At 38.8% G+C, this 27,384-nt stretch overlaps 1 protein-coding gene across 1 annotated transcript in view; it reads right to left on the bottom strand.

The window, feature by feature from the left end:
• LOC136848546 (uncharacterized) overlaps positions 1 to 27,384 on the bottom strand; it is a 401,222-nt gene that overhangs the window by 277,617 nt on the left and 96,221 nt on the right. Inside the window, exon 5 of the mRNA XM_067120822.1 lies at positions 5,886 to 6,096. Within this exon, the coding sequence (XP_066976923.1) occupies positions 5,886 to 6,096 (211 nt within the window). The remainder of the gene's footprint in view (positions 1 to 5,885; positions 6,097 to 27,384) is intronic.

The raw sequence follows: 27,384 nt of genomic DNA, 5'->3' as shown, positions 1-27,384 counted from the left end.
TCCTTCAATGCTGCCTCTTGGCAAAAATCCTCCACTGCTCAGGCCAAGAATAACATTAAGAACAGGGATTAGTAATGTGACAAACATTAAATCTGCATCTGCTGCAAGCAGAATGTGGATCAGTCTCAACAGAAGCCAGAAAATGAAAGCAAGGGTAACCACCAATCCCAGGAGATTTTCTCTGAGACTTAGAACTGGAAGGCTGATATAAGTTATGTGTTTGCATGATCAAACACAAAACAAATCACAAACAAAAAAACATTAATGCACAAACAGAAAATAGCACTAATTCATGACACAAAAGGCAAACCAAACAAGGTAAATAGGTAGGAAAATAACAGCTTCTGGAAGGAGAGGCAACAGAACGTCCTTCTAGCAAGGTGGTAAGGAAGAAACAGATGCGTCACGGAGCTCTTGGGTGATGTGAGGTCGGCTGATGCCTCCTCTCTCATCTGATTGGCCGAATCCCGTTGCTACCAATAATTTGTTCTATAATTTTTCCCTTTGCCACCAATAATTTGTTCTACAATTTTTTTGTATGTTTTTTACTGGTTTCCAGCTGGCGCTAGATTTTATCCTCACGTTAAGATCTAGGGTTATTCTGCATATGAAGTAATAAAATTTCTCCAGTAAGTAAAGACTATACAGTATCATGGAAACTGTTTGCGTAAAGCACCCTGCATTTACATCTTTAGTACATATGACATTTCTCAATGGTGACTGTCCAAATCAAATCCATCTTAAGAAAACTACAGTCATACCCCGAACTTATGTGAGGTTAGGTTTCAGCAACCCTATTGCAAGGCAAATTTTTGCATAAGTTTGGCACGGTCTCTAAAAATGCTAATAAATGTTTATTTCTAAAGTTTAAACACTAAATATGACCCTAATCATGCTCCCAAATTACTAAGCTTTTTATAAGGGTAATGTATTAAGCTAACTTGTAAATGAAATTGCAGTAACTTTAATTTCATTTCAAAGTTAGTTTAATACTGAATTTCCATCTTTTGATATTTAACGTAAGAATAACTTCTCTCTCTCTCTCATGTTATTCTCTCTGTCTCCATAATAATTCATAAATAATTTAACTTGGTATTTCAAGTAAGGACAGTCTCTCTCTCTCTCTCTCTCTCTCTCTCTCTCTCTCTCTCTCTCTCTCTCTCTCTCTCTCTCTCTCTCTCTCTCTCTCTCTGTGTGATAAATGATAAATAATTTCACTCTCTTAACTAAGGAAAATCCTTATCTCTCTCTCCCTCTCTCTCATTCATAGTTAGTGCTCACACATTTTTACAACTTAATATTTCTCTGTACGTCTTTACCTGTACAGTAGATTGTTTAAATTGATCTAATTTTACCTGTACCATCTACGAAGTGTAAATGCGCTAGTGTGGCAAATATGTTCTAAAATATAGAGACATAATAACTAAGAGTTGTATTAGTCCAGATAAAAAACACTGTTTGTTCATGAAAAAGCATTTCAGAACAAAGAGAAAGAGGCGTAGAATAAAGAATTTATTAAAAAGAGGTTGAGAAGACTTCAAAAATAGATCGGTCAGAAGGGGAGAGACAGAAATTCTCTTCCAACTCTATTTTCATGTCAACCATTTATTTCTTTTTTTTAAGTTTAATGTATTAAGCTAACTTTTAAATGAAATTACAGTAACTTTAATTTCATTTAAAAATTAGGTCAATTTAAACTATTTACTGTACAGGTAAAGACATACAGAGAAATAATAAGTTGTAAAAATGTGTGAGTGCTAACTATGAAAGAGAGAGAGAGAGAGAGAGAGAGATAAGGATTGTCCTTATTTAAGAGTGAAATATTATTACGGAGACAGGGAGAATAATGAGAAAGAGAGAGAGAGAGAGAGAGAGAGAGAGAGAGAGAGAGAGAGAGAGAGAGAGAGAGAGAGAGAGAGAGAGATTGTCCTTACTTGAAATGCCAAGTTAAATTATTTATGAATTATATTATGGAGAGAGAGAGAGAGAGAGAGAGAGAGAGAGAGAGAGAGAGAGAGAGAGAGAGAGAGAGAGAGAGAGAGAGAGAGATTATTCTTATGTTAAATATCAAAAGATGGAAATTCAGTAATAAACTAACTTTGAAATAAAATTAAAGTTACTGTAATTTCATTTAAAAGTTAGCTTAAAAAGAAATAAATGGCTGACGTAAAAATATGAGTGTGAAGATTAGCATACTATTTCTCTCTCTCCCTACTCCACCGATCTATTTTTAGAAGTTTTCTCAACCTCGTTTTAAAAATTTCTTTATTCTGCCTCTTTCTCTTTGTTCTGAAATGCTCTATGTCTCTATGTTTTAGAATGGCGCATTTACAGTTTGTAGACGGTACAGGTAAAATTAGACCAATTTAAAATGATCTACTGTACAGGTAAAGACATACAGGGAAACAGTAATACAGTACATAGGTTGTGCTAACTAAGAACACGAGAGAGAGAGAGAGAGAGAGAGAGAGAGAGAGAGAGAGAGAGAGAGAGAGAGAGAGAGAGAGAGAGAGAGAGAGAGAGAGAGAGAGACAAACCTTTGACATGCTAATCAGCAACACTCCCCCTTCTTGTCATGTTAAATCGACATGTCTGACAGCTTTGCCTGGAGCTTCTTACAACAGATGAGGGAAAGATGTTTGTTTGTTTAAAATACGTATATTTTGTAATTACAGTTATTATTATTATTATTATTATTTGAAAATTAGTACTTCCTATTAGGTAAAAAATTTATTTATTATCTCCAATAACAGTTTCAGAGTACCATTTTTTATGAACCAAATATTCAATGGTCTTTCATTCGCAAATTTTATCACGTTTTCTCTGCTTACTCACACCACCTCTGGTGCTTGGAGGAAACTGTTTCCCCCTCTGTCATTTCCTCTGATTCATGATCATCTCTCATAAAACCTAAAGTAAAAACATTATCTAAGGTTGGTCTGTCTGTAACTACAATATAAACATCACCATATTCACTGCTGTCACTATCAGAATATCTGATAGTTCAGGTCTACTGCTATCACTGTCATTTCTGAATAAAAGCCTCTATACTACTTCATCATCGTGAGAAACTTCCTTCCTATGAAGCATTTTGATGGTTACTGAAGGTCTAGCCCTTTTCCCAAGATAATCCTGTAAATTGGAAATTAAACGTTGCCATTTGTCGCTATAATACAGACAAAAGATCCTGAAAATGATGAGGTAAATACATTATCTATTATGAGTTACCAAACCAGAAAGAAAAGAATGACGACTGAGGACATCAGTCCCATGCCATGGATGAGACCTTTTTGTGACTGAGGAGATCAGTCCCACGCAGTGATAGGATTAAAAGCTGTCCAAGGAGCTATGGCTACATGTAACAGTGAAATTTTCAAATTTAGAAATGTACATTACCTGGTCCTAAATTCAGTTTGTTTGCATCCACAATCTTTTTCCACTGTAATGCCTTTTCTTGTGTGTGCACCCAATGTGATAAACAGACACACCATGCCTATTTAAATACAGTATGATATAAAGTCAATACAGCACTATACATTTTTTCATCCTGAGCGCTATGCATTTTTTCATCCTGAAACACAATACTGTACACTGTACATACAGTACTGTATTTTATAGAGTACCTTATTGATATGAACGATTCATAAAACCTAAATAAATTATGATGATAATACAGTTGCCTTTCTTACAATTGAAACAGGTATATGAGGAAGCAGTGAATGGAGGTGGGGATGCTCTTGAGGTTGAAGGCACTGGTTTGAAGAATTGGTCTAAGGAAGTTTGCACTGATTTTCTTTTCTTTTCATCATATATGAGACGATAATACTGGACAGCATTGTTGATGGTTGTTGTTACTTTTGAGAATCTCTCAGAATATGGGTCCTGATTCTCAAAAATAGTTAAAGCTTTCTCTATAAGAGAATACCCCTCAGCCATTGATTTAGTTTCAAACTTCTTTAAAGGAAGAGGTTCTTCTTCTTCCTCCTCACATTGTGTTCTTTGCATCTCTTTCAGCTCCATTAAATCTTCATTCATTAACTCCTCTGAATGAGACTTTAACAGCTCTTCAAAGTCCTCTTCTCCTAACCAAGACTTATGTCAATGAGACTGTTAATGATTTCTTTTGCCACCTCTTCCTGATTAAATCCTCTGAAGTCACTGACAGACTGGGCATATAGCCTTCCATGCTCCATTCACGTTGATCCCACTTACTTCACACCATGCAGCATCAATATTCTTGATGTAATTATCAATGCTGTACCCTTTCCAAAAGTCACACAACATCTTACCAAGGTCATTCACTTCCTTCAATGCTTGCCTGCAAGTACGAGCAGTATTTCTTGAAACTGGCTAATATGCCCTGATCCATCAGCTAAAGGAATGAAGTTGTGTTAGGGGGTAAATACACAATTTTCACATCTGGATGGAAATCATCTAAGCATGGTGGGAGACCTGGGGCATTATCCAAAATTCAGAGAATCTTGAAAGGAATCCCATTCTCAAGGTAGTACAGCTTGACTTCAGGAACAAAGTGATGGAAAAACAGTCTTCAAATGCAGCACGTCACCCAGGCTTTGTTATTGGACATCCAGATTATGGGTAGAGAGCTCTTGTGATATTTTTTAGTGCCCATGGATTTGGAGCATGGTACACTAAGAGCGGTTTCACCTGGATGTCTCCCGATGCATTGCCACCAAGCAGTAAGGTTAGCCTATTTTCAGTGCTTCATATTCTGACATCGTCTTCTCTTCACAGCTGATATGTTTTTCCTGGCATTTTTTCCAGAAAAGCCTGTCTCATCAATATTAAAACCTTGCTGAGGGGTATAATCTTCCTTATCAGTAATTTCCTTGAGTGTCTTGGGAAATTTCTTGGCTGTTGCTTTGTCAAAGCTCGCTGCCTCACCACTAACAGACACGTGATGCGAGTTAGCACCTTTTTTAAAGGAAAGGAACCATCCATAACTTGCAGCAATGTTTCATCTACAGCACTTTCGCCAACCTTAGCCTTCTAGTCGTTGAACAGGCTTTTAGCCTTTTCCTGAATCAGCATGAGGCTAAACAGTACATACCTTTGTCTCTGGTGTTCCACCCAGATACCCAGAAGTTTTTCCATTTCTTCTACCAGCTTCCCCCTTCTCTTGCTTATAACTGTTGATTGCATAGGCACAGTACTTTTAACATGTTCCTTAATTCACTCTTTTTTCTTATAGATTGTGCCAACAGTTGAATGACTATACTGGAGCGCTACATCCACCGTTTTTTCACCACTATCTAATTTCTTTACAATCGCCACCTTAGTTTCCATTGAGATGGCTTGCCACATTTTACCACTGCCACTATCTTCACTTTCCTTACGTTTGTCATTAGCCATAATAGAAAAAAGATGGGCTAAATATTTCACAATAAAATCACAGGAATAGTTTTGGAGCACAACGTAGCACGTCCTACCACTCATGCTGGTACAAGAGTCAGGTGTGGCGGCGGGTTGGCGTGGGCTATGGTGCTGTACGGCGAGGGTAGAGTAAAAAATTGTATCTAAGCAGACTAGGCGTGCAGAACGAAATCTGAACTTACAGGCGGCAAAGGGGAGCACTCTGACCACAATTTTATTTTGCAATCCCTTTTGTTCGTATCTCTGAATGTTCATAACTTGAATGTTCGTAAGTAGGGTAGTGTCTACTGATTACTCTAAAAAATATAACCCTTCTTGCTCTTTTCATTATAAATTACCATTTACTTTTTTCTCCTATATATTTTTTCTTGGTTTTTCCCTACTGCACACACTTACAATGGTAAACTTTAATGTTCAACAAAAACTAAAAGCTTCTTTATTTGCAACATACTATACAGTGTGAAAACTGAAATGAGAGTAAAATTACTTACATGTGCGGGACCTTGTAATGTAGAGGTCAATGTAGCCTTTTTCCACTTTCAATTTAGCATCATCATTCATTGGAGCTGGCATCCCACCTCTGTTCTTGAAGTATGGGACACAAAAATGTGAAATTCGAAGTGGTAGCTTGCCAGTACCGTCAGTTTTCTGATCACTTTCTCGCATTGTCCTGGCACACATTATCTCTTCCTTTAACTTTGCCTATTTGTAAGAATACAGGAATATTATTCTCCTACTGTTATATAAACTTAAACACTACACAAAACTTTAATCAAACATTTGATATTAGTCAAAATAAAAATTTGTCTTTAGATGTAGAGCATTTTGAAATTACAAAAACCTTTCCCTAACAATAATATATTAACTTTCCATAATGTAGTATCTTGAAAGTTTCATCAGGGCAATTTAGATCTACTACCAAAACTTATGGCCTACTTTTCAAGATCTTCAAGCACCTGTTGTTGTTATTAATCTTCACAGAAAACGAGTTAAAAAAGCAGGCGCCTTGAGGAGTAACGCTTACTGCAATTATCAATGTACATACAGTAAAACTTAAAATATTTTTCCCTAATGCCAAAGCCACTACTGGCACTAATTAGGCTAAATTTTTTGGAAGTGGATAAATTCATAATATTATTACGATATCTCTACCTGATACTACTAACTCACAGGAGTAAATCAAATCAGTATCTTACACATAACATACCAAACCATAAAACAGCATGCATACTGTGTATAGCATCTAATAGGTTAATTACTAATACATTTCACTGCCTAAACTTATAACAAACCCCTGATAAAGTTAAATACAATACAAATTTTATCAAAGATCAGTCATATACAGCTCTCATCTGTAGTCTTTGAATGGCCAAGATACTACAATCCTCTGTCAAACAGACAGAAGTCTTCTTGAGCCACAGCATATTACAGCTACAAGCCTCAGGTATCCATTAATCGCTTTCAATTCTCATGACAGGTTAGCAGGGCTGAGAGAAGGGTCATAAATTATACGAATGATGGGTTGGTATAGAAAAAAGTCATTTTGCATTACATAAATTTGATTTATTTAACACAAATTCTATCATCCACATACAGGCAACTTTACAATTAATATGGTATGGCTAAATGCCTCACACTGTTCAGTGCCGAGTTGAACTTGGGGACAAAGACAGGGTTTGCAACTTGAGAGTCTGAACTTTACTAGTTGGATGTTTCACAGATTAGGATGAGCTCCTGAATGGTAACACTCAGCATTTATTTGTGAGGGTGGCAACTGTTCCAACTAACCACAAACTAGGAGTCAGGGATGCTAATGGTCCAAGACTTCTACCATAAATTAGGAGGCACAGATGCTAATGGTCCAAGAGTCTACCATAAATTAGGGGACACATATGCTGATGGTTTAAGAATTATACCATATATTAGGAGACATAGATACTAAAAGTCCAAGACTTCTACATCTCCTAGGATGGCATTAGAAAAGGAAAAAAGGGAGGTGAGAGCAAGATGAGAGGAAGAATCACCTATAACCTTCCTAACACCTAATACACGTCCCAGTGAATTATATCTATCCATTAAAGAACTGACTAAATGCTGATTGGGATCTCCCTAGAACTGAGTAAATACTGACTGGATCTCCCTAGAACTGAGTAAATACTGACTGGGATCTCCAAATTCTTACATTTAGAACAGAAAGAACTTTTACAAAGAGAGGATTCTAGGATCATGAATAAAGATTCTTACCAGCTTTGCCTTGGAAACATTGCTGTAGGTTTTATGAACACCTGCCTGAGCCAGGAAGGAGTAGCATTCCCACTGATCAGAGTTCTGATGCAGCCAGTGGAAAGGCACAACCTAGACAACATTCCTCCATCTAGCCAGTCCGATAAACTGATGCACTGAGTGAACAGGTCAAAGCAGCAGATCATCAGTTGGCTGCAAATTCAGGCATGAAAGAATAGACAAAGGGGATCAACTTTTTGTGTATATCACCCTGCCAGAAATGTGCAATTTGTTGACTCTTATTGAAGATGTGAACACCAACAAATCCCCAGTCATAAAATTCATAGAAATTGCTTATTTGCTAAGGCTCATAGGGACCTTAGTGAGGCTCTTCAAAACAGAGAGAAATCCTAGCCCAGGGAGACCTGGCCAACCTTCAAGGTACCATTTTCTAAAAGTACTGCATGAATCTCCTGAGATCAGTTGAACTGGCTACATCCAAACCATGCTGTTTACATACTTGAGTAAAGACTGATTTATAAATTTAATAGTGTTGACAGACAGCTTATTTTGATGCCTCTGAGACAATAAATCTTCTAAGTAGGGGATAAAGGCATCTAAATTTTCTCCATGCTGCCAGGTAGGCACTGATAGTCAAGGTGCTACACGACTTTCTGATGACTGCTGCTGCTTTTCCAGAAAAACATCTGTCTCTTAGGTTTTCCCAGGTGTCCTTCAAGTGCAAAGCTGTTATGTTTCCAGATATCTGAAGTTCCTCATTGGACGGGTGGGTACTGTTCTCAGCTAGCACTCTGCTGGCCCCGCATTTAATTCTCCGGCCAGCCAGTGACGAATTAGCAGAATTTATTTCTGTAAATGGCAGTCTTTCACACTTCTGGATGTACTGACCACTCATATGTTAAAACATGTTTCCTGACGAATACCTCCGGTATACTGTGCCTTCTTGGCACAAGCCTGGGCGCTACTGTTAAATCACTGTTACTGCTCACAAGATTTTGTTCATTCATTGGCATTACATCTACCACCTTTCTTCCTCCATAGCAAGTAAATGCCTAGAGGCTAAATGCTACTGCATTTAGCTTGATGAAATATGTGCAGAGTTTTCTCTTCTGCTAAGTCCAAGTTCCTGTGGCTTGTAAGCCCTCTAGGTGGGCTACCAACTACATGTGGATGCCTACATGAAAACTAGGCTTTCTGATTCTGGAGGAACAAGAGGAATCCTCCCTAGAACATGATGTGTGCCCTATCAGTAGTCCAGATCCCTGATGACAGTTCTTACTTTCATTCTACGTTCTTTTACCACCTTAGGTCCATTTTGGGTTGAAACCTAAGAGGAAGACTGAAAGGGCCAGGAAGATGATTCTTGGCCCTTTGAAGAGCATCTGAGAGAGAGAGAGAGAGAGAGAGAGAGAGAGAGAGAGAGAGTGTGTGTGTGTGTGTGTGTGTGTGTGTGTGTGTGTGTGTGTGTGTGTGTGTGTGTGTGTGTGTGTGTGTGTGTGTGCGCGCGCTCTCTCTCAGTCAAAACCTGTCTCAACAACAGCTTACATATAGCATCACACCATCTCAAAACCCATTTCGCCCACAGGTTAGAACTGATATCTGAGGAGAGAGAGTCCTTCTTACAGACATTAACAATCTCCAAAACTAAGCCTCATCTTCAGACAACACACCAGAGAAGAAAAAGTTTGTCATTGTGTTTAGCCAGAGATCCAAACATGATACTCCTTGGAATGAAGCCATGACAAACAACTCCATGGCTCCCATTTCAGTGGTTGGGATGGAGGTCCATTCTGAATGTAGGCATTCCAAAGGAGGCACCCAAAATCCATCTTCAAGGGCCAGGTTGCAGCATCCTCCAGGCATAATATCTCTACTGACATGTCAGGCATGGAGAGCAATTTGGCCAGGTGACTGGCCAACTCATAAGCAGGTCACCTTTTTACCTCACTTGACTCATAACAAGCCCAACTCGTACAAATGACACTGTCAATTAGCAAGTCACATCAGATACATAATGGGAACTTGTGAATGGTAATGAGTATGAATTATATCCTCACAGCAACTTTATTGCTAAATTCTTGACAAAATTTACCATCAAACAGTAACTATTTATGATCACTAAGACATAAAAATATGTTTGGAAACTATAACTTTTTCCTTCATTTCATATTTTCAACTGCTTGAAGAAATTATATAAAAAAAATTACACATTCTATACAGACAACATCTGTATGAATAACTGTATTACACAGGATAGATGATGAGATAGACAATGAACTTTAGGATGGATTATCTCTGCCTTTTACAAGTACAGTGGCTAGGTACCTACCAAAATACCTTCATCTTCCTAATCAGCAATCTTTATAGGAAAAAGAAAATACTCAAAGACATTTGCATACACACGAAAACTGCTTATTAACCCTTAAACGCCGACTGGACGTATTTTATGTCGACAAAAATTGTCTGTCGGGTGCCAAGTGGACGTAAAATACGTCGACTACAAAAAGTTTTTTTAAATATTCACAGAAAAATACTTATAGGCCTCGTTTGCGGAAAATTTTAAATCACGCACCTTGAGGGATGCTGGGAGTTCACGGATCACGCTGTTGTTTTGTTTACAAGTGTGACCCAGCTGTGCATGCGCAAATTTCTTTCTTATCCCAAAAGAAACAATCAGCTAACTCTGCTGAAAATCTCAGAAATTCCTTAGTCACTTTGTCGTAATTTTTGCACTGTTTTCTATTAGCAGTTACATAAAGTTTTATATATGAAAATGTGCACAATTTCATGTAGAATACAACAAAAATAACTCATGGTTGTAGCTTTTATCAATTTTGACATATTTTCATATAAATCACGATAAGTGCCAAAATTTCAACCTTCGGTCAACTTTGACTCGACCGAAATGGTCGAAAAATGCAATTGTAAGCTAAACCTCTTACATTCTAGTAATATTCAATCATTTACCTTTATTTTGCAACAAACGAGAAGTCACTAGCACAATATTTCGATTTATGGTGAATTTTTTAAAAAACTTTTTCCTTACGTCCGCCCTAACTCTGCTGAAAATCTCAGAAATTCTTTAGTCACTTTGTTGTAATTTTTGCACAATTTTCTATTAGGCATTACATAAGGTTTTATATATGAAAATGTGCACAATTTCATGTAGAATACAACAAAAAATAACTCATGGTTGTAGATTTTATCAGTTTTGAAATATTTTCATATAAATCACGATAAGTGCCAAAATTTAAACCTACGGTCAACTTTGACTCGACCGAAATGGTCGAAAAATGCAATTGTAAGCTAAAACTCTTGTATTCTAGTAACATTCAATCATTTACCTTCATTTTGCAACAAATTGGAAGTCTCTAGCACAATATTTCGATTTATGGTGAATTTTTGAAAAAACTTTTTCCTTACCACTGTGCGCGGTAACTCGGCTGAAAATCTCAGAATTTCTTTAGTCACCTTGTCATAATTTTTGCACCATTTTCTATTAGGCGTTACATAAAGTGTTATACATGAAAACGTGTGCAATTTCATGTAGAATACAACAAAAAATAACTCATGGTTGTAGCTTTTATCAGTTTTGACATATTCTCATATAAATCACGATAAGTACCAAAATTTAAAACTACCGTCAACTTTGACTCGACCGAAATGGTCGAAAAATGCAATTGTAAGCTAAAACTCTTACATTCTAGTAACATTCAATTATTTACCTTCATTTTGCAACAAATTGGAAGTCTCTAGCACAATATTTCGATTTATGGTGAATCTAAAAAAAAAAACTTTTTCCTTACCTCCACCCGCAGTAACTCTGCTGAAAATCTCGGTTTCTTTAGTCACCTTGTCATAATTTTTGCACCGTTTTCTATTAGGCGTTACACAAAGTGTTATACATGAAAATGTGTGCAATTTCATGTAGAATACAACAAAAATAACTCATGGTTGTAGCTTTTATCAGTTTTGACATATTCTCATTTAAATCACGATGTGCCAAAATTTAAACCTACGGTCAACTTTGACTCGACCGAAATGGTAGAAAAATGCCATTGTAAGCTAAAACTCTTACATTCTAGTAACATTCAATTATTTACCTTCATTTTGCAACAAACGGGAAGTCTCTAGCACAATATTTCGATTTATGGTGAATTTTTGAAAAACACTTTTTTCTATGTCCGCGCGTTACGAATTCATGCATCATTTTGTGATAATATTTTCTCTGTGTTGCTTTGATTGCTTTACAATTTGTCATATACCAAAATCATCGCAATTTAGTGTACAATACAACGAAAAAAAAATAACTCATTAGCTTTAACTGTTTTGCTCACAGCACGATTTGTATACAATTATATATGAAATTTTTTTTTGCGCTGTCATATATTTCAATATTCATATATGAAAATTATATTTTTTTTCATTTCTGATGGTTGCATACTAAACTTCAGGCAATGAGAAAAAAAGGAACCAAAAATGAACTCTTAATCTTAAAAAACTAGGCGTGCTGTGATTGTTTGAAAAAAACTTTCTTTCCACTTCGGCGCTAACTCTCAAACCCCGCCGGCATCCGGCAGACACTTTTGTAAATAGAGGCTCGGCGTTTAAGGGTTAAATGACCCTATCCCCAGGTTAAATAGGGCCATCTTTTATTCCTGTATCTGTTTTAAGAACAGAATCAATCATCTTACTTTCGTAAGATGTCTCTGGTAGCGGTGGCTCCCCTGGGTCAGTAGATTCCTTCTCCTTTGTCGACTTCTCTCACTGAATCTATTCTTAAACAAAGGTCTACTGGAATTAGACACTTGAAATACAAAACTAGACTTTATCTATGATCATGAAATGGAGTGAACCCTCCCCCCCCCTCTACAAATGGAAAACATCACTACAGGAAATTCTGATTCACAAACATTCAAGTTATCAAATCTAAACCAGCTAACAATAGTGACTAATACCATGGTCACCAAATGAAGTAATAAGGTCATAATTATTCTAGACCACATTACTGCACATGTCATATAGTATGTAAAGAATAAATGCCACTTCCAAATGGTGTTAAAATACATTCATATTCAAAACAGAAAAATGTCCAATGGAGATCAAAGCAGGAAAATACATAAGGGAGACAGAGCAGGGTTTCACTGCAGCACTACTAGGTCTTTCCACAAAAAAAATGTCTGGAAAAGATATAAGTGTTCATGAATCACGGTACAGTAAACCCCCCGTATTCGCGTTCTCACGATTTGTGGACTCACGCACTCGCGTATTTCTCTGTGGAACGTATCTACCCATTCTTCGTGGAAAATTCGCCCATTCGCGGTGTTTTTCACTGAGAAATATTCACTAAATACTGTATTTTCATTTCATTTTCATGACTAAATGCACTTTTTGTGATAAAACTTTTAAAATACTCAGGTAATGCTCGAGTTACGATAATTCACCTTACGATAATTCGATTTTGCAATGGAGCAAGCAATTAATACCGATACAACAATATTATTTATAAAATATTTTTAAATTTCGCATGGGTGCACGCAGTAGTGTAATCAGGCAGAACCAAATTACAATAGACAACTTTTCCTCCATCTCCTTATCCCATCTAGTTTTAAAAAAGTAAAAGAGAATGATAAAAGTATTGTTAGTAACGTTATACTCTTGCGTAAATGCGTACAGACATAAACAACCGACCAAGAAACTTGTTTTTCTTATAACTGAATCGGGTAACAACAGCCGTTTACCTGGTATTTCAACCATTGTACGGTAATAAACAATTACCGTAGGTTATGGCACAAATGACGTTAAGTAGAATAGGATTGATGTATTTTTACATTATACCCTTATTCGGTATGGATAAAAGATCGTCAAGGAAATATACTGCTAAATTTACGCTGCAAGTTGTAGCTGAAGCTGGGAAAACAATGTTAAAGCTGCTAATGACTATATTGGAAATTATCGTGCATTGGCAACATGGATGAAACTCGATCATAATTAAAATGGGAGAGAAAATATTTTAATCAAAACTACTGGGCATGAAAGAAAACATTAATGTTATTTTTACATTACTGTTATTTTTACGCCGATAAACAGTAAATACGTAAAGCTCGTATTATGATGAAATTAAGTGAAAATAGCGAACGGAATCTTGAATTTTTTTACACAAAACAAACACCCCCAAACGGCCAATGTCATTCGTCATCTATTAACAAAAATAGATAAATTAATTTCACAATGAGACGTATTTTAATTATATTTTGACTTCAAAACACTGTATAACGAAAAATAACCTTGACCCTTATAAATAAAGTACAGTATCTAGACTCTAGAGATTCATTTATGCTAATTAGAAGCAAGAAAGCACCCTGAACTGAGTTAAATGCTGCGAAATAAACACTGTGTAAACATTTCCAAACCAAAACACTGATCGCAATTTATAATACAAAAGCAATATAAGAATATATACAATATTACTGGATACAGTGAATTATGGAATAACATTTTAAAAGATCCATGGAAAAGATGCATATTCGTTATGTTGACGTTTGTATAATATGATATGTGAATATAGGGTATAATGTAGGCTACGCTACCATGTATGTATACAATATACCATAGTGTAGGCTAAGCTAATTCTCGTTTGTTATTCAATTTCTCTTTGTATTGAATTATCATAAGTCGCTTTGCATGAACCTCCAGAATTAGCTGATATTAGTAATTACTATACTGTGTATGTAGAGAGTATATTTTATAGTGTAGGCTAGGCACATGGTACCGAATACCCTAGTGTAGGCTTAGCTATGTTTGAGATACGTTTTGGTATTTCTTACGTTTTTTCCAGCAAACGATGGTTTTTTATGGAACCTAACCCCATCGTAAGTAGGATAATACCTGTATAAGTATTTTTATTTTGTGTGTGTCTGAACTATCAAAATAGGCAGTTCTAAGTGTTTTTAGAAGGGCTCTAAGTATTCGCTGGTTTTAGATATTCATGGGAGGGGAGGGTGTGGTATGCATCGCCCCGCGAATATGGGGGGTTTACTGTAATAGTGTGTGGTAGAAGATGTGTGGGTGGGCAATCACATGTGCTTTTTGTAAGCTTTCCCACTATTTGAGGAAATGCCTACATCATTTACACATTACAGTACATTTATTGAGAATTTTAGCTTTTACATGGCTGTTAGACAAAAGACTCATAAACATATCCTTCTCTAACTGGTTACATCCAGAAAGTATCAAGCACTCGGTAACAAAGCGTTTTATTTCCTTCTCAAGCCTTAAATTACCATTCACTTGTTTGAATGGTTTGTGAGTGTTCACTATACACAACGCCTTCCCAGCAACTTGTAGCTTTCACTGCAGTGCCTGCAGCATCAAAGGAGCTGTTACTTTTGTGTGTGGTACTGTATATTATTTGCACTAGTTGAAATTACCATGAGAATTGAGGCAGATTGGTCTAAGGTAAATGCCATAAAGAAGTATGGCATTGCCTTGTCAAACTGCAAGGACATGGCAGCGGCCATCATGAGGACACTGAAAAGTTGACAATGCTCTGGTTTCATCAGCAAAAGGTGGCTGCATGGATGTGTGTGGTACTAAGCTCAAGGCTGCAGCTATAAAGTTTGCAGGCCTGCATGGGTCTGCAGACTTTAATGCATCCAAAGGTTGGCTATCTGGTTCAGGATTTGACATAGTCTTCAAGAAGGCCCAGTGAAGCTTTTGAGGCTACCGAGGAGAGAATATAGGAATTTCGTCAGACATTACAAGACTTGATGAAAAAAGGCCTTGTTTTAGGGAAAATCTACAATGCTGATGAAACTGTTCTATATACTACTGCTCTTTACTTACTAACAACTTGGTTGAGAAAGAAAAGAATTTATCTGGTAGAAAGGATTCCAAGCAACGCATGTCTGCTTTATTATGTGCAAGTGCTTCAGGTAGCCATCATCACAAACCAGTGGTAGGTGGACATGAGAACAAACTGCGTGCCCTGTGTGGTTGAACTGATAGGCTACTAGTGGTTTGGTATCATTCAGTGAAGGCTCGGTTCACCTCCAAGATAGTAACCAACTGGTTCCATAAGAGGTGAAGGCTTTGCTTCTCTATAATGTGTCAGCTCATCCTAGTGCAACCCAGATGGTTGGTGATAAAGGTCTCGTTAGGGTTATTTATTTGCCTCCAGATACGAATGCCATCATTCAGCCAACACAGGAGTTATTGTTACAACTAAATGGCTATACAGGTACATCCCCTTTTACGATGGTTCATTTGACAATAAATCGAGTTTGCGAAGGGGTTAGCAGTTCTGATGGTATTGAAATTACGATGCGATACTGATATGACAATATTTGGAAAATATTTTTAAATTTTGCATGATGGGCGCAGGCAACAACGTACAGTGTACAATATGTTGGCCTGAGAGGCTGGAATGAGCATGTCTGTCGCCCTGATTCGGCCGCACTTGTGCTGTCCGTCTACGAAGTTAAATTAGGTCAGTGTTTATGTGTGATTTTTTGTACATTTGTCTACATGTATAAACTATTTAAAACTCAAATTAGTGTAAATCAGTACGTCTACCAAATGCCCAAGTGAGTCCCCTGCTAGTAGTGCCAAGAAGAGGCATTCCATTACTTTAGAGCAGAAAATGAAAATTATCAACCAGCATGCTGGAGGAAAGGCAGTCACAGTGATTGCTCATGAAGAGGATTTATCACAGTCAACGGTATCCATCATCATTAAGGACAAGAAACAGATAATGGATGCTATAATGGCATCTGCTTCAGTTCATTCTACGGTTAAAAGAAGAGGACAAGGTATTTGGAAGAAATGGAGCAGTTACTGGTCACGTGGATGGAAGACCAAATACAAAATTGTATGCCACTCAGCCTCTTGACCATTCAAACAAAGGCACACTAGCTTTTAATTAGCGCTGAAGCAACAAGCGCTGATGCCAAAAGAGTCGCTAAATTTAAGGATGCTTTGCATAAGATCTTCGTTGATAAAGGGTACTTGCTGGAGCAAATCTTTAATGTCGACGAAACAGGACTGTATTGGGGGCAGATGCCTCAGTGGTCCTACATCCATAAAGAAGCAACAACAATGCCCAGATTTAAGGCATACAAAGGTCGACTGATTTCTGCTTGGGGAAAATGTGGCTGGGTATAAACTCAAGCCATTCATGATTTATCACCCAGCAAATCTGAGGGCATTAGCAAGAATCAGAAAACATGCACTTCCTGTGCATTACTGGCATAATAAGAAAGCATGGATGACTGCACTGCTATTTGAAGACTGGTTTGTGCATTGCTTTATTCCAGAAGTGAAAGATTATCGTAGGGGAAACATCCCCTTGAAAATTCTGTTGATTCTCGACAATGCTCCCGGCCACCTTCAGCACATCGGAGGTATTAACGAGAACGTAAAAGTTGCGTTTCTGCCACCAAACACAACTCTCATAAAACCCTGGATCAGGGCCCTGTGGCTATGATCAAGGCCTATTATCTTCGCAACATGTTTACTCAGGCTGTTCAGGCTACAGATAATGAGGAGAAAGAGCTTAGAACATTCTGGAAGGAATTCAATGTTCTGAATGCCATTATCAATACTGGAAGGGTGTGGAAGGAGGTAAAGAAAGCGTGTATGTATCAATGAGATTTGGAAAAATGTGCTAAAAGTGTATACGAACTCATCTAAAGGTTTTGATAAGGATGAAGAAGTTGTGCAAATTAATAAAAAGATCTTGACACTTGGGAGAAGTTTAGATTTAGAAATTGAAGAGGAAGATATCCAAGAACTCTTAGATGTACAATATGCAGAGCTAATGGCAGAAGATTTAATTGCACTTGCAGAAGAAAGAAAAAGAGCAAGAGAGGAAGAAGAAATTGAAGAAGCGCCGGAGTAAAAGTTTACGACAAAGACATTGGCTGAGGCATTTGCTTAACTGACAATGCAATGAATCTTCTTTAGTAAAATGGATGTGAACATGGAACCATTTGCTAAAGTTGAGAGAGGACTTCAAGACATTTTTGCATGTTACAAGTTATTTATAAAAAAAAAAAAAATGGACCGTGCAATCTACAACGGATTACTTCTTTAAGAAAACGACTCCAATGTCATTGCCTTCCCTCTCTCCTTCCCCCACACTGAGCTTCGACCCTCTACATCTCGTGACAGCTCTTTCCTTCAAATCTTACCCCCTGTAACTCCTGAACGAACAGCCAAAGGAAAACTAGCTGAAGAGGAGCAAGCTGTCCTTCCCCCACACTGAGCTTCGACCCTCTACATCTCGTGACAGCTCTTTCCTTCAAATCTTACCCCCTGTAACTCCTGAACGAACAGCCAAAGAAAAACTAGCTGAAGAGGAGCAAGCTGATGATCTTGCTGCTTTATCATCCTCCTCCTATTCCGATTTTGTTACATACATAGACATCAACAGCCTGACATCGTTCAAGTGCGCCGATGATGGACAGAATCTTGGTGAGCCCTGTACAGTACAAGTTTGATTCTTGTTTGTGTTATTCAATTTCTCTGTTTGCAATGAATTATCATAAGTCAATCTGCAATGAACCTCCAGAATTAGCTGATATTAATAAGTATTATACTTTATATGTAGAGTATAGTACTGTATAGTGTATACGTATACAGGCAGTCCCCTCTTACCGGTGGCATCAGTTAATAACGATCCAGTTTTATGGCCTATGCCTAGCAACACTGTTAACTGGATTTTCAGCGCTGATCTCCAGTTAGCAGCACCAATCTCTGCTTAATGGCGGTGCCGATCTCCAGTTAGCGGTGCCAATCTCTGCTTAGTGGCGCAGCCGATCTCCAGTTAACGGCGCCATTATGCAGGTTATTCGGCCGGAAATGGAACCCCCGTCGTTAACTGGGGACTGCCTGTAGAAATGTACCCTGTACTGTACATACTGTACCCTGTTTGTACTTAATTATCATAAGTCAATCTGCATTGAACCTCCAGAATTAGCTGATGTTAATAGGTAATTATACCGTATACATATACAGTATAGTACTGTATAGTGTAGGCTAGACTACCATATATGTACTGTACATACAGTACCCTAGCGTAGGCTAGGCTAATTTCAAGATACGCTAACTTCACAAAACGATGGGGTTTTTGTAACCTTACCCCATCGTAAATGGAACAATACCTGTATTGGTGGAAGTTACCGGAGGAGGTGATGGTATGTTCAAGGACATGGCAGAGGAGCAAGGCTTGGATTCACAGGGGAAAAAGAAAAGGGAAAATCCCTCAATATCGATCTATTATCGTCACATGTACTGTATAAAAAAAAAGATGTTCACCCTCTCTCTCTCTCTCTCCATGATGGGGTTGGAAGTAGCCAATCACACAGCTTGTAGCTTGATACTTTGGTATGTACTGTCACTAGTGAGTGAGTTCTCAATTTGTTTCTCTCTCTTTCTCTCTCTCACTGAGATAAGTGACAGAATTTTTATGCATATGTAACATGTACAGGTAGTGCTCGAGTTACGATAATTCGACTTACGATAATTCGCTTTTACGATGGGATTAGCAATTAATATTGATACGACAATATTTTGAAAATACGTATTTTTAAATTTCATGGGCGACTGGCGCAGGCAACAACGTACAATCAGGCAGCGTATGGTGTACGATACGTTGGCCCGAGAGGCTGGAATAGGTACATTAATTAAATGAGCTGACCTCACTTGCCCTCGTTGTGTCGGAAGTTAAAATAGGTCAGTGTTCGTTTGCAATTTTTGTGCGTTTGTAAATACAGGTAGTGCACAGTGGCGATAATTCGTCTTACAATAATTCGAGTTTACGATGGAGTTAGCAATTAATACCGCACGACAATATTTAGAAAATATTTTTAAAAATTTCGAGCGGGCACAAGCAACAGCGTACACTACAATTGCCATAGAATCAGGCAGCAAGAAAGACCAACTTACAATAGACCAACTTCTTTTTCTCCATCTCTTTATTACATCTTCTAGTTAAAAAAGTAAGAGAATAATAAAAGCATTGTTAGTAACCTTATACTCTTGCGAGAAAATGCGTGTACAGCCATAAACAACCGAACAAGACTCTGTTGTTTTGCTAATAACCGAATGGGATAACAACTGTTTTGCTTGTATTTCAACCATCAAACGGTTAAACAATTATCGTAGTTATGTTAAAAATGACGTTAAGTACTGATATGTTTTTACACTACCCTTATCCGCTTTGGAGAAAAGATCGGCAAGGAAATATACTGCTGCATTAAAATTAAGCTGCAAGTTGTAGCTGACGCTGAGAAAAGAATGTTCAAGCTGCTAATGACTATAAATTATCGTACATTGGCAACATGGATGAAACTCGACAGCAAATAAAATTGGAAAGTATTTTAATCAAAACTACTGGACATGAAAGAACACATATTACTGCTGTTTTCACGCCGATAAAAGATAAATACGAAAAGCTCGTGGTATGATGATGAAATCAAGAGAAAATAGCGAACGGAATCTTGATTTCTTTTGTTTACACAAAACAAAGGGACAGCCGCCAACATCATCTACTAACGAAAAAAATGGCTAAAATAATTTCACAACGAGACATATTTAAGTTATATTTCGACATAAAAACACTTCGTATAACGAAAAATACGTATGTCCCTTACAAATAAAGTATCTAGAGATTCATTTACGCTAACTAGAAGCAAGAAATGCCCTCTGAACCGAGTTAAATGCATCGAAATAAAGACCGCGTGATCGATTCCGAAACCAAAACATTTGATCGCCATGATCGGAATTTATAATGCAAAAGCAGTATAAGAATATTTACGATTGGATACAGTGTAGTAAAGCATAACTTTTTAAAAGATCCATGGAAAAGATGCACATTCGTTCTTTTGATGTTTGTATAATACGGCGGTGTTATGTGAAAATTGAATACTGTATAATGTAGGCTAGGCTACCGTATATGATATACGAAAGTGCAGGCCGGGTCTTGTTTGTTATTCAATTTCTCTTTATACTGACTTATCATGTCAGTCTGCATTGAACCTGCAGAATTAGCTGACACTAATAATTACTATACCATATATGTACAAAGTATACTGTGTAGTGTAGGCTAGGCTACCATATATGTAGAGATGGTACTGATTACCCTAGTGTAGGCTAGGCCATATTCGAGTTACGATTTTTTCAACAAACGATGGGTTTTTTGGAACCTAACCCCATCGTAAGTAGGGGAATACCTGTATGTTTATTTGTTTTATATGATAACTAAATGGTTTACTAATTTTCAAATATAAATATAAATGTAAACACAGCAAAATATCAATTCATTAAGGAAAATATAGTAAATTAGGTAAGATTTTAGCTCAACTATCCTGTCTCTGACTTAGGGGGAGGGATAAAGGTATAACTGTCAATCATCTTGACATATTGACATACTGACAGCGAAGGGGGTTAGCACCTGGGCAGAGTCTATCTCTCTCTTTTTACGCAAAAGGATGCTGGTAGAATGTGAGAGGTGAATAGATAGATAGATAGATAGACAGACAGAAAGAGAGTGTGGTTGATAGAAAGATATGCAGGCAGTCCCCGGTTAATGGCGGGCTCAGTTAACAGCGATCCGCTTTTATGGTGCTTCTCTAGCGATGAAAATCGGGCAATTTTCGGCACTGAAAATCACCGGTTTCTGCTTATCGGTGCCGACAATTGGGTATGGGTGCTGATACATACCTAACAGAAGTGCCGATAACCGAAAATCAGCGTTTTTTGGCGCCGATACACCCCGAAAATCACCAAAAAAGCCCCGAAATTCACCGATTTTCGATTAGCATCACGGCCTCAGAACGGAACCCCCGCTGATAACAGGGGACTGCCTGTATATATATATATACCGTATACTTTATTATTATTATATTGATCTATCATCATTGTAATGTCTATAAAAATAACTATCGTCCCGACATTTTTAATTGTCTAACCAATGTAAACAACTCAGTTCAGCCATTCTCCCTCGCTTTCTTTATGCCAATGGATACTTATAGAATGTAAACGATGGACAGACAGATAGGTAGATAGAAAGTGAGCTATTGGCTGGAAGGGTTAGAAGTAGTGAATCACAAAGCAAGGTATGTTACCTCAATGCTGATTAGCCTGCAGCACAACACCCTACTGGCTGGAAAGGTTTGCCAATCACAGAGCAGGATACCAGCTTTGCTAGTTGCTGATTGGCTTGTAGCTCTGGTGCTTTGTGAGGGAGGTTTTCCTCTTTTTTTATGAATGATTTTAGTTTAATGTTTACTGATACTGTATATTATAAGCTAGTTTTGTGAATTAATCTTTATTTACCTTTGTGTACATACTGTCACTAGTGTATTAAGTATTTCTAATCTGCATATGTATTTTTGTTCTCTCTTCCTTTCTCAGTTCTCTCTCTCTCATGTTCTCTCTTAAGGGTAACTGATTAGTTTTCACACATAGCTGTGAGCCACATATTTTTAAGAGTAATTTTGTAAGATGACTTTGAAATGATATTAGCCTTTTAGGATGATAGTTTAAGGTATATTTGGTGTAGGATGATAGTTCAAGGTATACATTTGGTGTTTGGACTATTAAAATAGGCAGTTACAAACATTTTTAGAGGAAGGTCTTTGGTATTTGAACTATTAAAATAGACAGTTAAAGGCAGTTTTAGAAGAGGATGTCAAGTACTTGCATTTTAGCGATTCACAGGTAGTTGTGGTCCCTATCCCCAATGAATACCACGCGTTGACTGCATACTTGTGTATCATCTGAACTTTGTACCATGTGATCATTAAAATTTCGTTCAAAAACATGATTTCCTCATATATTTCGTGTACAGTGAACCCTCGCTACTTCGCGGTTTGACTATCGCGGATTCACGGCTTCGCGGATTTTTTCCATTACGTATGTATATTATAAGAGAAAATATATAGCGGATTTTCCGGAAATTTCAAAACTAGTCGCGATATATGAAGACCCAAATATTTCATTAATTCCATTAATAATGATTAATATCTGCTAGTACTGTTGGTTCATTGCATTATGACATATAATTCAGTACAAAATGAAATTAAACAAAAAGAGAATGTGATCATATGATAATTCATTATAGTATTAGTAAAATTAAACTGAACATGAAACGCTAATCAGATGCAGTCTGACATTGTCATATTTGAATGGTGTAAGGCTGCTGATGGCTACATATATACTAATTATAAAATACAAATGTAATGAATGTGCATCTTTTCCATGAATCTTTTGTACTGCATCCAATAATATTGTTTGTAAAGGGTGGTTTGTTAACAGTACTATGTAAAGGGAGGGTTTTTAAAAGTCTGAATACATGTTAAATAAATACTGTAAATATGGTGTCCCTACTTCGCGGATTTTCAGCTATCGCGGCCAGTTCTGGAACCTATCTACCGCGATAAACGAGGGTTCACTGTATAGTACGAGATCATTTTTAATAGCTTACACTAAGCAGGCTTTCTATTTGTATGCCTGTCTCAGTCTCAGTAGATATCACTGATAATGCACATATCTGAGTTAGCTTTTAACTAAGAAATATGGCTAGAAGTAAACGTTCATTACGTTAAATGTAAATCTTCATACATTAAATCTGGCTTCCTGACCTTGTGTCTTACTGAAGAATTCATTACTATTTCTTATAATTAACAACCACTTACTACTCCATGCAAGGCATTGGCATAAACAACAGCGAGTACTGACATAAACAACTGGATCAAGAAACAGTTGTTTGCCAATGTCAGTTACTGCAACTAACACAATCAAGCCCCGGTATTCGCGTGGGATAGGGACCACAACTACCCGTGAAGAGCTAAAATCCACAAATACTTGACACCCCCTTTAAAAATGCTAATAACTGCCTATTTAAATAGTTCAAACACCAAAGACCCCATCTAAAAATGCTTATAATTCCTATATGGGTGTATACCACACACACTCACTACCTTTTTATTTCTATTTCATGATATCCTCAATTATTTTTGTTGTATTTTCTAATGTTTTTATTTTTATGTCTTGTCATAATTTCATTGCATAAAAGATGAAAAAACTATAAAACTTACAACCCAAAAAAGACAGAGAGATTTGCATTTGATATCCCCTAGTGCAGCATTTTTCAAATTGTGGGTTCCAACCCTTCAGTGGGTCACGAGATAAATAAAATGGGTCACGACAAAAAAGAAGGAAAGAAAAAAAACCTGAGTGGGTGCAAAGTGCAGAATATAAACAACTCTAAATGTTGCAAAGCACTCATAAATCATTGTTAATTTTACTGATTTCTCCCATGACAAGGCAGGCTTCACCAATCAAAACATATTAGTACATATTATTATGAATTTATTATATATATATATATATTTCTGAGTCCAGTCCCGTGTCAGCCAGTGAAATTCCATTACAGCACGAATTTTTAGGTATAATATGCTAGATATACCAGAGAAAAAAGAGCTTTCAGGAAAGCTGGGGTTACTACCCCCAGTTCGAGCGTCTTCTCCAGGGAAGACGTCGGTATAACGAAGGGTGAGTGAAAGATCACTACCACGGAGACTTACTCGAAAGATCTCTCCCTATCAAAACCCCCGGAATAGAGCGGTGAGCCGTTACAGCCCCTACACCCAATACCCGCCAGGACGGCGACACTAGCGCCACCTACCTCATTCCATTTTCTAGCACGTGATCGCTCCCTTTTCCTTTTGTGTGCTCGTGCCTTTTTGTGGATTTATTCATCTTTCACCATGTCATCGAGCAGCTTTACTATCTCCAAGTTAAGTACCATCTTATTGTGGGGTTTTTCGTTCTATATTTTGGCTGTTTTGGTCTCGTCTATATATATATTGAGATCTTATTATGACGCCACGGCGTCCCCCGCCAGCCATGTCGACCGCGAGGCGACCCCATCAGTTCTTTTCTGTTGGGGTTGTCTCCTTGTCGTTATAGATGATTTATTTTTGCCCCATGGTTCTCCTCCTGGCGGGTTTCCTGCGGTGGCCCCCCCCTTTTTTTCGAAATTTACATAATTTTGGCCTACCGGCCCTTTTGAGGTGAGCCCCGTCCAGGTACCCCCACCAGGTTGGGTTCCCTATTATTTTAGTCTGTATTAGGCTATTTATTTATTTTATTCTTGGCGATAGTGCTCTCATTTCATTTATTTTACCATTGTTTACCTCCTCGTGGTAGCGGCAGCCTCAGATCTAACCGTTGCCCCGAGGTAGGCTACGCACCCTATTGAGCACATTTTTGTTTCCATTTTTATGTGTGATGGTTTTTTAGTGGAGTATGTTTATTTGCTTCCATCCCCTTGCCCTCGGCGTGGAGGTCCATCAGGTTGAGGGAGTTTTGTTGCTGTTTCCTCCGGGTCGTTTTTGGTGGGCAGAGTGAGCCCCTTAGTTCTCTTCCTTCCTTTGGGGGAATAGAGTTCTTTGGATGTGTCTCCTCTAGGCTATTCGCCTTCTTGCCCCCTCTTCTCGATCCCGGTTGGTTCTCGGCACAAAATTTCTCTCCTTGTTTGTTCCTCCTCCCCTCCGCACTCCTTCCATTTTCCTAGCCTATACTAGGTTAGGTCCCTATTAGGCTTTGCCTAGGCAGGAGTCGGGCATCGAGGCTTGGTCGCTTCCCTCCCTTAGTAGTAGGCCACCCTCCTAAGTTCATTTTTCTTGGAGTGGTGTAAGTGTGCAGTTGAGCGGGTTATATGTTTCCCCGTCTCCTGTTCTCTTTCTTCGTAGCCTACCACTCTCCCCTACTCCACCCCCTCCCCCCCACCCTTCCAGCCTTGCTCTACTCGTGCGGGTGACGCTAGATGGCGTTTTCTCCGAGTTCAGGGACTTCTCCATTTGGTAGAGGGATTCGCTACCTCCCATACAGTCCCTAGCATCGCTGTGTTGGTGTTGGTGGTTCGTTCACTCGTAGCTCGAACGTGTTCGAACACTCTATCCCGCACTTCTTTCTCCCCGTCGGGTTACTCGGCTGGGTTATTATACTTGCTCTGGTTTATGTTATGAATATACGAGCATCTTCCCCACCTTGTTTCTCTGGCGGGGAAGTAAGTGAAGAGGGATTTATTTATTTATATAAGGGGAGCGGATCCCTCCGGTCCCCGGAGCATTTGCCCTTTATACCGTCACTTGTTTAATGTTATTGTTCATGATATACGTATTTAAATATCTGTGTTATCTAACGGAGTACTCTCCTTATTTTTAAACGTGAGTCCGGTTCTACGCCAGGGGGTTCCGCCGTTATTTTTACTGGCAACCCCTGTGGTGAGTTCTTGTTGTCTCATTCCTTTCATTCCCCAGAGTATTCCGGGGTCTGGAAGTCTTACCTTCCACTCTGTGTATTTTGGAGCTTATTGGCCTAGTTTATGATAAGGGATTTCTTCTCCACCGGAGTATTCCGGTTGCAGTTGAAATTCCCGGCCTTGCCGGCTTTAGATTGCTTAGAGTGGTAGGTTCATGTACGTTTTCCACTTACAGACTGTTCGCTGTGAGGAGCCGGGGTGTACCGCGTCACTGCAACAACCTTATGGTCACGTAGTGTGCCGGACCCACGCTGGTTGTGCGGTCCGGCTCGACGATCTGGTAGTGTGGCACCCCGATGGTTGTGAGGTTTGCTTCGCCTTGTGCGCAACCATCCAGGATGAGTCGGTAAGTGACAGCCTTCCTCCGTTTTACGCTCCTCATTTTGAATTTTGTTTACGTGGTTCCCGGACTGTTTTTTCGCCCTTAGCTAATTGCTGGCTTTCTTTCAGGCGGACGAAGTCCTCCAAGAAGTCTGCCTTTGAATCTCTCCGGGCCTGGGTGGCTGGGTTTAGTAGGAATGTTCCGTCGGGAAGCCCTACGCCCTCGACGCCAGGTTGAGGGACCTGCTCTACCCGGCGCGCACGGGTGGCGGCCGCAGTGCCAGAAGATCTTGCCACCCCATCATCCAGCAGATCCGGGATGCGACCCAGCCACCCCAAGTGGATATCCTCACGCTGAGGTTTCAGAGGACGTCGCCGCCTTGGACTTAGACCTGGAACCTATGGCTACCGAACAGGACCAGGTGGTAAGTAGCGAGGTAGGTGAGGTTGTTGGGGCGGGCCCCCTTTTTGATTCCCCAGCTTCTTCTGTCTCTTCCTTTTCAAGTTTTGGGAAGTCTTCCTCCTTGGGTGATAGAGCTCCATCAGCTATCCCCAAGTTGAAGTTGAAGACTTCATGGAAGGCGAAGGGCTATAAGTCCTCGTCCTCCAAGAAAGCATCGCCTTTCCCCCCGTCAAAGGCTAAGGTCTCAGCACCTGTAGCCTCCGGGAGCAAGTCTGGTTCCTCCGGCAAAGGCGCGAGTAAGAGGGCAGCAAAACCAAGCCCTCCTCGCCAACCTGCCTTTGACGCGGAGGCTTTCGCGAACCAGATGTTTCAAAGATTCTCTGAGGATATCAACGATAAATTCAATAAGATATCCGAAAAGTTTGCCACTTATGACAACATGCTGGCGGGAATGGCTAAACCACCCCCAGCCGAACCCCAGTATGACATTCCCGACACAGTGGACCTCCCGCCTTTCGATGTCGGTAACCCTTGGTGTTTCGCCCTCCGGGCCATCCAACACGATGGCAAACTCACTATTGAAGGTCTTGGCACGAGACGGTTGGAGGAGTTGGAATTCTTCCCCGCCGATCTTTTGCCCCCGTATCCAGGCTTCGTAAGATTGACTGAGGAAGCATGGATACGTTCTGAT

The sequence above is a fragment of the Macrobrachium rosenbergii genome, chromosome 19, assembly GCF_040412425.1.
Source record: "Macrobrachium rosenbergii isolate ZJJX-2024 chromosome 19, ASM4041242v1, whole genome shotgun sequence".
In the NCBI taxonomy this organism is placed as follows: Eukaryota; Metazoa; Arthropoda; class Malacostraca; order Decapoda; family Palaemonidae; genus Macrobrachium; species Macrobrachium rosenbergii.
Note: the sequence above shows the minus strand (reverse complement) of the source record. Positions and strands in the feature narration are given on the sequence as shown.